A 15199-nucleotide genomic window follows, 5' to 3' on the forward strand; every position below is an offset into this window, starting at 1 on the left:
GCGTCATCTGGTACTTTCACCTATTGCTCTGCCGGGTTTTCCCACGTTTTGGAACCAGGAACCTTGCCCAGCATGGAGTTATGAACACAGAACACAGATTGTTACTTCTGACAGCGTTACTTTAAGAAAAGTTCTCTATTGAAAAGGGGCATTTAATCTCAGCAGTCCCCTGCAGAGCTGGAGCAGTACCATACCCCTGCCTGGAGAGCCTAAACTATCCGCACTGTGTGACGTTAGAGTGACAAGCACATAAAACCATTTCAACAGTACCTGTCACTGTGGGGCCAAAGAAACCAAGCTTCTGCAACTGGAAGCTGGCAGGGGAGGGCTGGAACGCACCACTCACCCACCTCTCACACGCTAATCCTCTTTCCAAGTCCTGGGGCCCTAAAACAACCAGCCTGCCTTTTACTTCCAGTGCCACGGTGTTCACCAGAAGAAGTGTGGGCACCGTTGGCCCTGCCAGGAACAAGGGCTCAGAATTTCTGCAGGAAAGGATTTGGAGTGTAGAGCCCAGAGGCCTAGATAAGGAGAAGCAGAGGGCTAAGGAATCGAGGTTACACATGCAAAATAGTTTTCCTCCGATGGTGTGTTCATTTAAGATGGCTTTGGGAGAGGCTGCCGGTGCCCTCTTTTCCCTCACCGTGGTGGGAAGCAGGAGCAGGACGATGAAGATGCCCAGGCGAATGAAACTCTTACCCTCACCGTAGTGTCGGAGAACAAACGGGAAGGGACTGACTGGGTCTCTACTGCCCATCCTTCGTGATGTGTGCTGACTGGAGAAAAGCTGAATTTTGGAGGTGGAAGGGAAAAAAAAGGACTCTGCAAACCAGAGTGAAGAGATATTTTTGAGGTTCCCAGCTGAAATTTATTTTTGAACACACTTAAAACTTCATTTTTAGATGTATTGAAAGCTCCATGTAAGAGGAGAAGAAAATCTCCTTTAAAAGCTGCATAGGAAAACGAAGCAGCCATTTAGTTGGCTCTGTCCCAGCTCTACACAGCTGCAGGAGTGTGTTCTTGTGACCCGTAGGTTTGCATGGGAAGGAAGGGACAGGGGTAATGTGAGAAGTGAGCTTGGGGCCAACTTGAGGCGGCTTCAGAACCTACCTTTCACCCCCAACTCCTCCTGCTCTGATGCCCTCTGGTGATTTCCATTCAGGATCTGGTTTCCGGTTTTTAGTATCTGTTGCACTCAGACCAGGGGATTCACCCTTTCCGCTCACGTAGAAGGTGCGGCCTGTGGTTTGGGGTTGGGGACAGAAGACATTGCTGGTTTCTATGTTATTATGATTAGAATGCACACAAGTGGTTTTTCCTGCCTTCGTTTTTTGCAAGTCACAGCGCCTCAGAGATGACAGCCCAGACCTTGCTTGACTGGTCATAATGATCTGCTCATGGCCAATTGCACTCATCTGTTGTAGTCTACTGTTCAACCTGTTTCTTTACTTTTTTTTTTTTTTTTTTTTTTTTAAAGCAGCTGATTTAAAGGGCCAGACCTGAGTAAAATCTTTGCTAATTTTTCCTTTTGGCCTGACTTCACAAACCAGTAGGTAGTGCTCCCTGAATCCTGATCTTAACTTAAAATTTTAACTATGACATTTTAGTGTTCTCACTCAAAAGACTATTTGCTGCATGACCCACACTTCTTATGAGGTCACTTATTATTTTCAGCATAAATAATTGTGAAGAGCAGGCTCCACTTTCCCCTCCTCTTCCCTCTCCTCCCTTCCTTCTTTTCCAGTGTTTTCCAGTGTTAGTGTTAATGTGGGCGGGACGCTTGTTTCCATACTATGGTCATAGCAAACTGTGATCCAGAAAACTGTGCCCCACTTTTCATTTCTTCTCAGCTGTGGCTGTCACAGATGTCCTGTCAGTGTGTGTGTGCCTGTCCTGCTGGCTTCCTGCTTCTGCTCTGCAGATAGGGTGGAAAAGTAAAAACTTCGCACAACTGCAACTGGGTATTTAGTTCAGCATCTGTGGTTCATTTTTTACCAGAAAACAGCGAAGATTAGAGCAAAGCTTCTGTTCTTAATGTCTGATATTATTTCTTCCGTTCTCTTTAAATTGTTTCTTTTTCTTCTTTTAATTTTTGAAAAGAAGGTCTGGAAAGAAAGGATGAGAAAGAAAAGTATCTTTTCTGCTTGGGTCTAAGGAGCGGAAAATTTTTTACCTAACAAGGGAACTAGCATGAATTTCAAACAATAACTACATTAAACCAAGGAGTTTCTAGTAGTTGATCCAGGCGGCAGGCTCTCTCTTTTTAAGATATATTTGTTTTATGCATAGAAGTGCTGTGACTGCATGTATGTATGTATGTATGTATGCCATGTGCGTGTGTGGTGTCCATGGCAGTCAGAAGGTGTTGGATACCCTGGAACTGGAGTTCTAGACAGTTATGAGCTGCCTCGAGAGTGCTGGGACCCACACTCAGGTCCTCTGCGAGATCAGAGAGCTGCAGCAGCATTCTCTAGTATCTCAGAAGGCGCTCAGAGCTTTCCTGAAGTACACATCTGTTCAGCAATAGAGACACTCACTGAATGAAATTAGTATCCATTGCCCATGTATCCACAGATTCTTAAAGTGAACAAGAAATAAAGAAAGGAAGGAATAGCCACAGTATAATCATTTTATTTATGATTATTATTAGTGTGCCTGTGACGCATTTAGGGGCACACATATGTAGTGGTCAGAGGAGAACTTTGGGCAGCCAGTTTTTCCTTTCCATAGTGGGTTCTGGGAATGGAACACCGGTTATCAGCTTACTGGACTTCCAGGGGTTTAACTCCAAGCCAATGCACTGGCCTAAGTTAGTCATTCTCATTAGCATAGAAAGCATATACATTTTACATATTTCTTCCTTCTTTTTTTAAAAAAGATTGTGTGTGTGTGTGTGTGTGTGTGTGTGTGTGTGTGTGTGTGTATGCAGCTCATGTGTAGGTACTACAAATTCCAGAAGAGGGCAGCAGATGCCTTGGAGCTGGAATTACAGGCAGCTGTGACCTGCCCAACCTGGGTGCCCAGAACCAAACTTAGATATCCCATTTCTTTCTTTTTTACCCTTCCTTCCTTCCTTCCTTCCTTCCTTCCTTCCTTCCTTCCTTCCTTCCTTCCTTCCTTCCTCCCTCCCCCTCTTTCTTCCTTCCTTTTTTCTTTCTCTCTCCCTCTTTCTTTCCTTCCTTCTTCCTTCCTTCCTTCCTCCCCCTCTTTCTTCCTTCCTTTTTTCTTTCTCTCTCCCTCTTTCTTTTCTTTCTTTCTTTTCTTCCTTCCTTCCTTCCTTCCTTTCTTTCTTTCTTTCTTTCTTTCTTTCTTTCTCTCTCTCTCTCTCTTTCTTTCTTATCCTTCTGCCTTGTCTTCTCAAATGTTGATATTACAGGTGTGTGTCACCATGTCTGGCAACTGACATCATGACTAGGGCAATTTTTAAAATAAAGAATTTTATTTGGGAGCTTTCTTACCATTCCTGAGGGTTAGTTTCTAACTGTCATGGTGGAGATCTTGACCACAGACAGGCAGGCATGGTACTGGAGTAGTAGCTGAGAGCTTACATCTGATCCATAAGTTGGAAGCAGAGAGAGAGAGAGAGAGAGAGACAGACAGACAGAAAGACAGAGAGACAGAGACACATACACACACAGAGACAGACAGGCCAGCATGACACTGGAGCAGTAGCTGAGAGCTTACGTCTTATCTGTAAGTTGGAAGCAGAGAGAGGGAGAGACAGAGACAGAGAGACAGAGACACATACACACAAGAGACAGACAGGCAAACACTGGAAACAGAGAGACAGAGCAAGACAGAGACGCAGACAGCTGGTTTGGGCTTTTGAAATCTCAAAGCCAAGCCCCCAGTGATGCACCTCCTCCAACAGGCTGACCTTCTAACCCTTCCTAAACAGTCCATTAACTGGGAACCACACATCCAAGTATATGAGCCTGTGGGGACCATTGCCATTCAGACCACCACAATCACGTGATGTTTCAATACACACATAGTTTCACATGCCTTTGTCAGGTTTGGTGTATCTGTCTACTGACCTGCTTGTCATTTCTTTATGGGGAACATGCTGAAAAGCTTTCCTTTTAGCTTTCTGAACTGCCTGTGACATTACCGTTGTTTTGAACCACCAAACTTCTTATTTCTATCTAATTTAAACAACGACCATATTAATATTTTGGGAAAGAACCAGCAACAGGAACTAAAAATCAGTCAGTCTTCCAGCTACCCCTGTAGTGAGTAACTGCAGCTTCCCATCACCTTAGCACGCACTCTTGAGGACAAGCTTGGGCTTTCTCACGGAACAACCAGATCCGTCACCCTTGACATTCCAGTTCTACTCCTCCTCCAAGGTCCTCAATTTGGTCAGTCCAAATATCTGCTTTATGCAGCATCTGTCTCCCTATGGGACAGCTAGAAACAGCCTGCTTGAGTGGCTTCAGAAGCCTTTGGTCCCACATGACCTTCAGATAACCCACAGTAGCGGTGTGACCACCTAGAACTCGTGTTTGTGTGCTTTAAGCTCAGTTAGAGCTCCTCACACAAAACCTGTTTAGGTAATGCCCAGCAAAGGTGAGTACCTGTTTCCTTTCCTCTCTCCCTGCTTGCACTCTCTTGTGTGTAATATAAATAATGAAGTCTTCATCTTTATCTGTGTGCCTCCTAATTGTTGAAAGGGTGCTAGCCATCGTAAGTATCTTTAATTAGGGGCCTAGAGAGATGGGTTAATGGTTAAAGCATTTCCTGCTCTTCCAGAGGACCCAAGTTTGGTTCCCAGTACCCAGGTTGGTTGGCTTACAACAGACTGACTCCAGCTCCAGGAACTCTAATACCCTGTCTGGCCTCTTTAGGCATCCACACAAATGTGACAGATACTTGAAAAAAAAAAAAAAGGATCCTAAATTAAAACACTCCTACAAGATATATGCAAATTACAACGGACAGAGAAATCTAGTGTAGATTCCCTTAATCAAATCAAGGTGTTACTATCACCAGTATTGTAATGCCCTGATGACACTGTGCCTCCTGGTGGCCCACAAATCACATCTGACAATATTCTCTCCCCCCCGCCCCCATCACAACCTAAATCTAATCACAGTAAGGCGTCAGGGCAACCAAAGTTGAAGAACAGCATACAATCACTGGCCTGTAAATTCCAAACATGTGAGGAGCAGGAGGGAAAGAGAAAACTGGCAGAGAAGGCCCAGAGATGTGCAGCTGGATGGAGGGCTGTGGCCTTGGACTGGGTACCAGACTGGAAAAGGACACTGGTGGTGGAGTGTGCGACATTTTAATAAGTCCTGGCAACCATTTAGTCGTATTACACTAATTTAATAATTAATGATAACTTTTTATATAAGGTTCTCTTTAGGGAGAAGTTGAGAGAGTAGCACTTTGGAAGTCTTTATTCGACCTTTATGACATGTTTTAAATCTGAAATTATTTGGGAATAAAAAATTTTTAAAAGAGCATTGCTCTGTGGTTTTGGACAATTTTGAATATATTTGTTGGGAATGAAAGAGTTCATCAAGGCAGACAAGTAAGGTAGCCCATTATAATCTGATCTGTTTCCTTGGAGGTGGCGAGTCTAGCTGCCTGGTACTTTTCAAGCACTTGAAAACATCTTCAAACATCTGCTGTAGCCCTTTTACTCATAGCTCTATAGAACTTTCCAGAACTCATCCTAAAAGAATTATTTAGATTTTGTAATTGCACAAATGGAAACCTTGCACAATTATGACTTTGCCCCAAGTGGCAGTGGAATCAGGAATTAATACTTCGGATAAATATATTTTTTAAACCATATCTAGTCTTTTTCATTAAAAATAAACCATACCATGCTAGAAACACTTCAGGACATTAATTTTAATTTATAAAACATAAAAGGTGAAAAATAAAGGAATAGGTCATTTCGACTCTTAATCTTTAATATTGACTTCCGAGTGATTTTATTCTTTGAGCACATCTTCTGCATAGCCCAGATGTCCTGCCAAGTGCTTTGCCTGTCGTGGGCTGTCAGCAAGCATACTGAGAAGATACTTGCCTGGAAGGACACAGCTGGAGGAGAGATGAGTGTGCTCTGGCCATTATCTGTATTCTTGAAGGCTCGGAGTGAGCACTGATAACTCTTTGTGTCTGCAAACTTCAGTGGAAAAGTTGACCTACTTTGTTAAGGCCTAATTCTAATAAATGTTTGACTTATGAACCAATAGATAGGAAGTCCAAACTTGATCAACACAAAAAAGGATTAGAGATTTATGCCTTTCCTGTTGGCCATAAAGTGTTACTCTGTCTGATGAAATCTCTTTTTAATTTAAAATAAACATCCAACCATATTGTTAGTAGCTTTTACTGTGTCACTTTCTGTCATTTTTCTCATTAACATATGAGCAGTTTCTAAATCATTTTCTCCATTTGCTGGTCTTCCATAAATATTATGTGGCTTAGCTATTATATGAATTGTTCTTCCCTGGAGAACCAGCACTACTAGGGGCTGCCTTTGATGGGTTTTTAAAGAGGTGCTCACCAGGACTGACTTGTAGATGAGGGCAAGTCAGCTCATGACTGTTGAGTAGAATCAGTGATCTCAGTAGCATTCAAGAAGAGGAGGCTAAAGATAGGCACAGGAAATACCACCTTGGGGCCAGGTGAGATCAACCCCCAAGTCAGCTTGGGTCCAAAGTTCAAGTAGTGTTGCATCATTCGCCCCCCACACAGAGTGATCCGCAGCAAAAGTCAAGCAGTGAGCTCCGTTTTCTAATGCCTGTTGCCTGGACCGTCTTTCTCCAACTCTGATTTTTATGAGATGCCTTTGACTTTCTGGGGAGTTCTTTCGGTAGTGCTATAGCAGATGAACAAATCTAATTCTCCATCTTGCTCAAGTCCAGTTACGCCTTTAACAGAACTGTAGCAAAATACATATGACATGAAATAGGTCTTATTTTTTCCTACAAGGATCGGTAAAGGACCTTTACTTTAAATACCAGATGAAAACACACTTTATTTCTAATTTGGTGAAAGAAAGTTTGAAGGGGAGTGTTTTTCAGAACAGACTGAATTTACCAAACTTAGTCTGGTATGAAGAACACTGAACTTGCTTGCTTATTTTGTGATCTTTAATTCATTTTTGCTAACTTGGTCTGATTTAATCTAAAATGAACAGATCGAGACTGTTTTTGAAGTAAATAATTTGATTTTGAATGTACTTTTAAAATGTATCATATGTTGGGCAGTGGTGGTGCATTCCTTGGGAAGCAGAGAAAGGAGAATCTCTGTGAGTTCGAGGCCAGTCTGCTCTACAGACTGAGGTCCAGCACAGCCAGGGCTACACAGAGAAACCCTGTCTCAAAAAATACTTACTGTATTTATGAAATGCAATTTTTAATTCTATCACCATCTTATTATAGTTTTCTCAAAAGCTTTGTTTTGTCAATTCCAAAAATGTTTTTATTTAAATATGCTTTGTAACAAATTGTATTTATACCTTATACATGCATAATGTATATAATAATATATACATGTAGCAGTTTAATAGTTTATTGCTATTAAACTGCTAAGAGGAGGGGCCCACATTAACTTGTTGAATTTCTTGGAGGCTGATCTCAATCCTTCCATTTCTCATTTGTAATTAGGTGACATCAATATATTTATAGATTGCTGTCAGTGGAACTCTTTTAGGCTTCCAGTTTGTAGGAGCAGTTAGCTTTCCCCACTCTGACTCTGAAATCCGCTCAGTGTGAAGTGTCATTGTTTACTAGGAAGCTGTTGGTTCATTCTGCTGTCCAAGCGGAAATGGGACTGTAGTCACAAGGAATGTCATAAGACGTTCCCTCGTTGCCATAGGACAGTATGTCAGTGTGGAATATGTGAAGTGGGTTTTGTCAGTAGAGAAATTTGTTTCACTCAGAGCATACCATTTCTACCTCCAAAGTCTGTGTGATTACTGAAACACTGCCTGCTTAACCTTAGTTTTTAAAGATCCAAAGCTAGAACTGGTCTGTTGAAAGTTCCCTTTTCAGTCACTGTAGAGAAGGTAAGAGCTCCTTCCATACCTGTACACAAATAACGTCAGAGCCCCAAATAGAAAAATTTGGTTTCTACCAGCTGACCAAGGATTGAAGGCAATCGGGGAGTTTTGTTACTGGTGGCCTGAGCAGTGGTTGCCCAGCCCTGGTAAGAAGAAAGGAGATGATTTGTGAACTCGTGCTGAGACAGTGGTTTCCAGACAACTGGGAGACAGTGTAGAGGCAAAGCTGGAGAAAGATATCAGAAAGGGCTGGTGCGGGCCCCTCCACTTACCGAATTCTTACCTCTCGTTGTCTCTGATTTCAGATTGCCTGTTTGGTGCCTGTGGATGAGTTTCAACTTTATCAGCGGTTAAAGTTTGAACGAGGTACATATTCTTCTGTTTATCCCGGTGGTGAATGTGGTTTTTACACGGATCATCCTTACACGAGCCTTATGCAAGATTAAGGCAGCTGCGGGCTGTCAAGAGAACCACGAGGGGACTACAAAAAGTGTAAACCAGTAATTGCCACACGCAATTTCAACTCTCCCAGCCTCAGCCAGGAGGGGGAAAAAAAGCAAAGAAAAAAAAATGCAGACTAGCAGGAAATGAAACTTTCATTATGTTGGTTATTTTGTATTTTTAATTTGGACTGTGTCCAGAAAGGTATTGCAAAAGTGAGATAGTTTCATAATAGTAACACAAAGAAAAAGAACTCTCAAAATAGAGGTTCATCATCCTTTTTCTCACCTGTGAAGATCACTTTAAAGCATTAACCAGCAGAAACATGTCATTGGTCATCAGGCTAAAGTACTCACTGTCCCCCCTTTTGGCACAGACTTTGTAGCCATGGCCATACCTAAGAATTTGGCTGTGTGTCATTCTAAGAATTGACAGAGCACCGGGCTGATTGGTCTTTCTGACTTTGGGCTCAGAGCAGCTTTCTTGGTCTTTCTCCCTCCACAGCCCATCTATCTGCAGGGAGTGTGTTTTTATTCCTTTCAGCTCTGACAGGTCTTTTTGAGGAGTCCATCCCCCCCACCCCCCACCACCCTTAGAACAATGCTGAATGGAACAGTTTATCTTTTTAGTATTTGGGGGTTCTGAGGAAGATGCTGCACAGGCCTGGCATAGTCTCACGGAGCATATTACCAACCTAGCCTCCTATGAAAACGAAGCTCCTGAGGGCCAGTATCTTGATGGGAAATTGTCATGTTGACACCGGTGTGGGGAAGTTAACGTCTGTCTGCTGTGCTCAGGACAGGTAAGCACAGTTGCTAAGGACAGTTACCATTAGCTCCTCTGCTTTTTCCGGCTACTCTGAGCTGTGCTTAGAGAAACAAGAAAGGAAACCATTCAGAGCTTGAAGAGGACCATTGAAGGGAAGCTTGTGGGAGAAGGACGCCATTCACTTACTCCCTTCAAGAAAATTCTTGGCTTGGTCCTATGGTCTGTGAACCCTGGGCCATTTTGTTCTTCTGTCATGGGTAGATCACTCAACTAAACTCGTAAGGTGCATATATCAAGCTGAGTGTTCCCGTGTGGCCTACACAATAGTATTCACTGCTACCGCCATCTCTCTAACTACTGCGCTACCTAGCCCTCAGCAGAAGGCCTACTTCTTATGTACATATTTACATATAGGGATTATAATAACTCAATATTAGACAAGTGCTAATGGCTCCCAAAGTTAAAACTTGCTGTGGATTTGGTTCTCACTGATGAATCTATAGTTTTGGTTGATTTTAAACAGAGTGACCGAGAGCTCAAGTGCAACAAGGTTGATACTGATTATCTATAGGCCATTTCCTATGACTGTTTCCTATGTCTCATTATTTGCAATAGCAACAGTTGCTGGTAATAAAATCCCTAATCACCTTCACATGCTGTTCTTCTGTGTCCCCCTTTCCTTAGGGAACATCCTCCTATTGCCAGAGGTGTAATTCCACAGGAGCAATGACGTCCTCCTGTCACATTGTTAATGGAAACAACGCTTTTTGGTTAGCTGGCCAAATAGGTCTTTGCATCCAAGTGTGGTCAATGACCTTGTGGGCGGGGTACACACGGGTCAACAGCAACAGATACCACGCTCCTGCCCTAGGTGGTGGTTTAGTTTGTGGGAGTTTTTGAGTCCCCAGTGTTCAACTTTACTCATGATTGATTGGCTGACACCTCCATGACACGTGATAGTGCATTCCATCTAATTACAAAAAACTAGGCAGGCTTTGCAGGCTGGCATCCTCATAGATGGTGTTGCATCTCTGTGTTCATCCACGATGCTGACCAAATCGTTTTATTTATACGTAGAATTTTCTCTACTTATAAAGTCTAGGTAGCTGTTCCGCTGTGGATCTCTTGCATTGACAACTGATTTTATTCCAACCCTATAAAAAGAAATTGAGGTTTGTCTAAGATCATATAGATTCTGTCTGAGTATCTCATCTATGAAGAACTTAAGCTGTATAATTTTTTTTTTTTTTTTACATCTCCTTTAGTACAGGTTCCCCTTATCTGAGCATGACTTCTACTTTCTCTAATAATCTTCCAGGAGATCATGACTCACTTAGGAAGAACATCCAACTTGGCGGTATTATAGAGAAAAATAATCCCATGGAGGTAGCAGCAACTAAAATGTATTTAATGCTGTGATTTCTTTTGTACTCAGGGGCACTTCTTAAACTCACCAAAGTTGAGTTATGCAAAATTTTGTGGGTCTTGTAACAGTATTAGAATAAATGACTTTAGATGTTATTCCAAATTAGAAAATCTTTGAATCTTTTCATCTCTCTTGAGAGCAATCTGTTTGATGATGGTGGCTACTCTGGCTATGTGGACTATATTGTCTATAGCAGATGTTAATTCTGATTACTTTGGTTTAATGGCATTTTAACTATCTGTGGAAGACTCCTCTACTTTGAGATATCAAAGGCAAATTAACTCTGGCATAATTAAAAATGCATTGGGTCATAGAAGTTAACACAGCTTGATTTATATCAGCTGATAATTAAATTAACTTGGGTGTGTAGTGTTTCCCACGATAATAAAAATTCCTGCAGTGTCTCTTTTGGGGTAGACTCACAATGGCACAGGATGACAGGAAAACCACTCTTGTTGGTTGAGACACATTGCATTTGGCACATACCAAACGCCACTGGTTGTCATGTAGGAAAAACAAGGGTTGGAGTTTTGTTTCTTCTCTTCCCTTTTCGCTCCCTCCCACAATGCTGAGCTTGACTGGATTCAGGTTTTGAAAGCTGAAAGTTGTCATCTGGGTTAGATATAGTTCTTAGATCTCCTGGCAAGTTTCACTTCTCAGGCTGTTTCAATTTCCTAGTAATTGTCAGAATACAGAAGTAGAGAAGTTTGAAGTAGCATTTCTTGCTTTGCACAATTGCCTAAACAAGCAGAGTCTCAAGGTAAACAGCCACGGGGCTTTCCTTCAGTCACCAGGCGTGCTTGCAGAAGTAATCGCAGTTGGAGACTGGATTTGCCGCTCTGACGCTGTGTGCCACCGTCACTTTTAAGTTATGCTAATGCACACCATGTGATTCTCACCATAAGCTTCCAGGTCACTCTTTGGGGGCTACTTTTGTCTTCATTCTTATATTCTAGGCTTATGAACCTAAGGTTATATTTACTCACTCACAACACTCACACATTTATTCAATGTACTTTGATCACATTCCCCCACTGTCCCGTCCTGACCACTCATTTTCCCACTAAAGCCCCTCTTCCCAACCAGTCTCCTCCTATTTGCATTTCTTTTAAATTTACGTATTTATTATTATTGTGTTGTGTGTGCATGATGTGAGGCACGCATGCCAAGGCATGGATGAAAGTCAGAGGAAAAATCTGGAGTTGGTCTCTCCTTCCGCCTGTCTGTGGGTTTCAGGAATCAAAATCAAGTCAGTAGGACCCGTGCTGTGTACAGGACCTTTGCCTGATGAGCCATCTTGCATGTGGATGTAGGTTTGGAGGGAGAGGGATTTAAGTTTGAAGGGGAAGGAGCAGACACAACTGTACGCATGAAATCTTTGAAAATATGGAGCTCACTGAAGGGCGCTGGATTTGCTGACTGTGTAGAAGCAGAGCCGGCAGATTTAGAAGGCTGACTCCAAATGTATTTCCCCTACTCCCCGGGCTACCAGAGGCAGGATCAGCCATGGCACACGCAGGCTTGTGGACTGATGTTCTTCTACATCCTCTTTCCTCACAGCTGACCCGAGAAGGAAGGCCCATAGCTGAGGACAAGAGGAAAGATGGGTACCTCAGATTAGAAGAAGCCTGGGGGGTGGGGACGAGTGGTGGAATTCATGTAATGTAAAGTTTCTTTAGGAGTATTGCATGTGAGTCTTTCATAATACAGTTCCAGTTTCATACATTCATAAATCACTTACATGATCACAGAGCCCCAGCCTTGGGGCAGTTCCTGTGTTTTCCCACTTCTCAGTAACCCAGAATAAGAAATACATTTAGCAACCAGCCCTCTTTATCTGTGCTTCCTGCATCTATAGATTTAGCCAACCTTGGGTTGAAAAAAAATATTTTTAACAGATTGCTTCTGTACTAAACAACTTTTAATTATTCCCCACATAATACAGCAATTATTCATATAGCATTGACACTGTGTTTTAAGGAAGCCAGGGATGTAAAGATTTGAGGGTTTTGGTATCTGTACCTGGGGGAACGCATGGACTCACACACACGTGCACTTACAGCTCACTAAACTGATTTCTCAATCCCTTACAAAAAGTACATATTGGTAGGCCTCCTTTCAAGGAACTGAATGTTCCTCAAAGTCAAGAATCAAGGTGGGGAGAAGAAACGGAGGAACTTGACTTTGCCGTGTGGAGCCCGCTCTGTGTACCGGGCTATGCAGAGTGATGATAATGCTGACCAGATGATTTCAAAGGAAGAAAAGTGTTGGGTTGGACAGTTGCTTTCTAAGTGGCGGACCCCACGCTCTTGTGCATCTAGATCTCCCTAGCCGACAGCAGTAACCTTCAGCTCTGGGTTTGTCTTCTGTGTTTGAAGGTCTGATGGATTTCTTGGGTGGGTGAACCTTTCCATATGCACCGCTTAGGGAAACTTTAGAAACAGATCAAAACCATTTGTAGTTTTGCACATTGTTCATGATTCCAAAGAGCTAAACGTGATTACTAAATATGGAGAGTTATAAATAACCTCGAAAGCAGGACTAATGTGCATTCAGTGTCAAACGGTTCTCGAAAGTGTGGTAGGGGTCTCAAAAGTTTGTCTCAGGCAATCCTGAGCAAATTAGTGATTAGCCTATTGAAATAGCAGGAAGTGTGCTTTCACGATATGGGGCCTTTGCTGTGAAGAAAACTGGGAACTAGATAGAAGAGCCACTTACTTAAATGTCCTTTGTGCTTCCTGGCCCAGAGGCACCAAAACGCTTTTTCTTCCATTCAAACAAAACCGGCTTTCTTTCGCAGCTGTGAGAGAGCTGGGTGTGGCCACTGGACTGCAAGAGATAAGACTCTGCAGTCCCATTTCTGTGTTCCTGAGCCGCTTGCTCCCTGAGATGTCCCACTCTTCCTAACCCCTACTTTACATAGCCCCCGACTTTAACACAGAAAGAGAAAGTGGGAGGCCTTTCAGGAGCCTGACTAGGGTTGTCTATGGCACTTTCCATGGTTTAGAGAGAAGATAAGCAAGTGGAACAAGTGACCAGGACACCACCTACAAGTCTCCTAGGACCTGCTCGTGTGTCTGTGTGGGAAAAGTGTCCCTCAGAACAGACCTTTTGTGCACAGATGATGCCATCTTGTTCCTTGGGCACCCTGCTGTGTGGACAAAGTCCTCCGGGCTGCAGTCATGTCAGATCCTAGCCAGCAGTTGATGAGTAGTACATGGGGAGTCAGCAGCGCCTGAATTCGCAGGTCTTTTTCTTCTGACCCTCTTGTGTGTAACCCTGCTGAGATTGACCGGCATGCATTGTCTGCCCTCTGATTGAGAGTGGGAGAGGTGCTTTGCAGGAAGCACCTGCTTTGGGTGTGCTTTGTACAAAATGGTAGAAACAGCCTGTTCTCCAGGGTAGGGGACCCAGTCCTGCGCTGAGGTCAGAGAGGCAGGGAAGATGTGGCAAGCATATAGCGAAAGCCAAGTAAGTACATGCAGCCAGACACTATCTGGAAGGTGTGCACATCTGGGGTTCTGTTACAGGTGTGTGTGTGTGTGTCTGTGTATATCAAGGACGATCGGGAAGCAGAAATGTTTGGCCACGAGACACACGGAAAAGCCCCCGTCACTGACGCAGTTCCAGCTTCCCTACTCTGTGCTCCAGGATGTGCTGTGCTGGATGATGTAGATTTTAGGATGATGTGTTTAGCTCGCTTTAGCTTGTGTGATGTGTTGATGGTCAGTCTTATAGGAGGGAACTCTCTGGCTGGTAATGCTTGCCAGTTTCAAGGGGTGAATACTTCTGCCGTGATTGGTGTCCAGCCACCAGTGTGGTACCAGTCACCTGGGATTTGGGGACAGAGGCAGTTGGCTTATACGATGCCAGGGCCCATCAGTGTCCTGCCGTCACTGGTGCTTCCTTTAAGTACAGAAGCTTACTTCTAACATCTGGATAGAGACTCTCCCCCTCGTGTCTTCAGATGCAGGCCGGCTTCACTGTCAGTGCCCAAGGGATTTCTTTTTCAAGAATCTGTGATTATTTAGTGCCTTTGCCCTTTCTGGCTTAGACTCCTTGTGGTTCACCTCACCGTGTTGTCTGCTTTCTTCTGTGATTAGAAGGAACCAGTTTTGCCTTCTGGTGTTAGACTTGATTAAAACAGAAAATTTTATTTTGGATGTGTGGATAAGAAAGAAGCATAAAGGGTTTCTGTAAGTAGCTATCAAGTATCCTATCTTCATCCCAGATACCACTACAGATATTTGTTAATAATTTCATTTTTGTTATTTTGTGGGATGCACTCCTAATCATTTGCACTGATAGCTTTGTAAGATGTTATATTGTTTTAAATACCTCTTTTCTTTCACACAGTAATCTTCACAATGTGAGATTTCTGAGCACAAAAACATCTTTATTTTTGTATTTCATATGCCCAAGACTCTAACAAGTGCCTGAAGTCAGCCATTTGCTGAATTAAGAATGAGAAATAGACGTGCCTAATTTTTAGTCTTTTAATGACAAGGGGTGATGCTTCGAAGTCAAATGAAGATGAGGGC

The 15199-nt window shown here is 43.0% G+C and overlaps 1 protein-coding gene across 6 annotated transcripts in view; it reads left to right on the forward strand.

The window, feature by feature from the left end:
• Positions 1-15199, forward strand: part of Rnf144b (ring finger protein 144B) — a 64314-nt gene that overhangs the window by 35013 nt on the left and 14102 nt on the right. For all 6 annotated transcript variants that reach the window (XM_055595193.1, XM_055595195.1, XM_055595194.1 and 3 more), the window contains one exon: positions 8329-8389. In XM_055595193.1, the coding sequence (XP_055451168.1) occupies positions 8329-8389 (61 nt within the window). The remainder of the gene's footprint in view (positions 1-8328; positions 8390-15199) is intronic.

This window comes from Psammomys obesus, unplaced genomic scaffold (assembly GCF_907164565.1).
Source record: "Psammomys obesus unplaced genomic scaffold, mPsaObe1.curated_primary_1811, whole genome shotgun sequence".
NCBI lineage: Eukaryota > Metazoa > Chordata > Mammalia > Rodentia > Muridae > Psammomys > Psammomys obesus.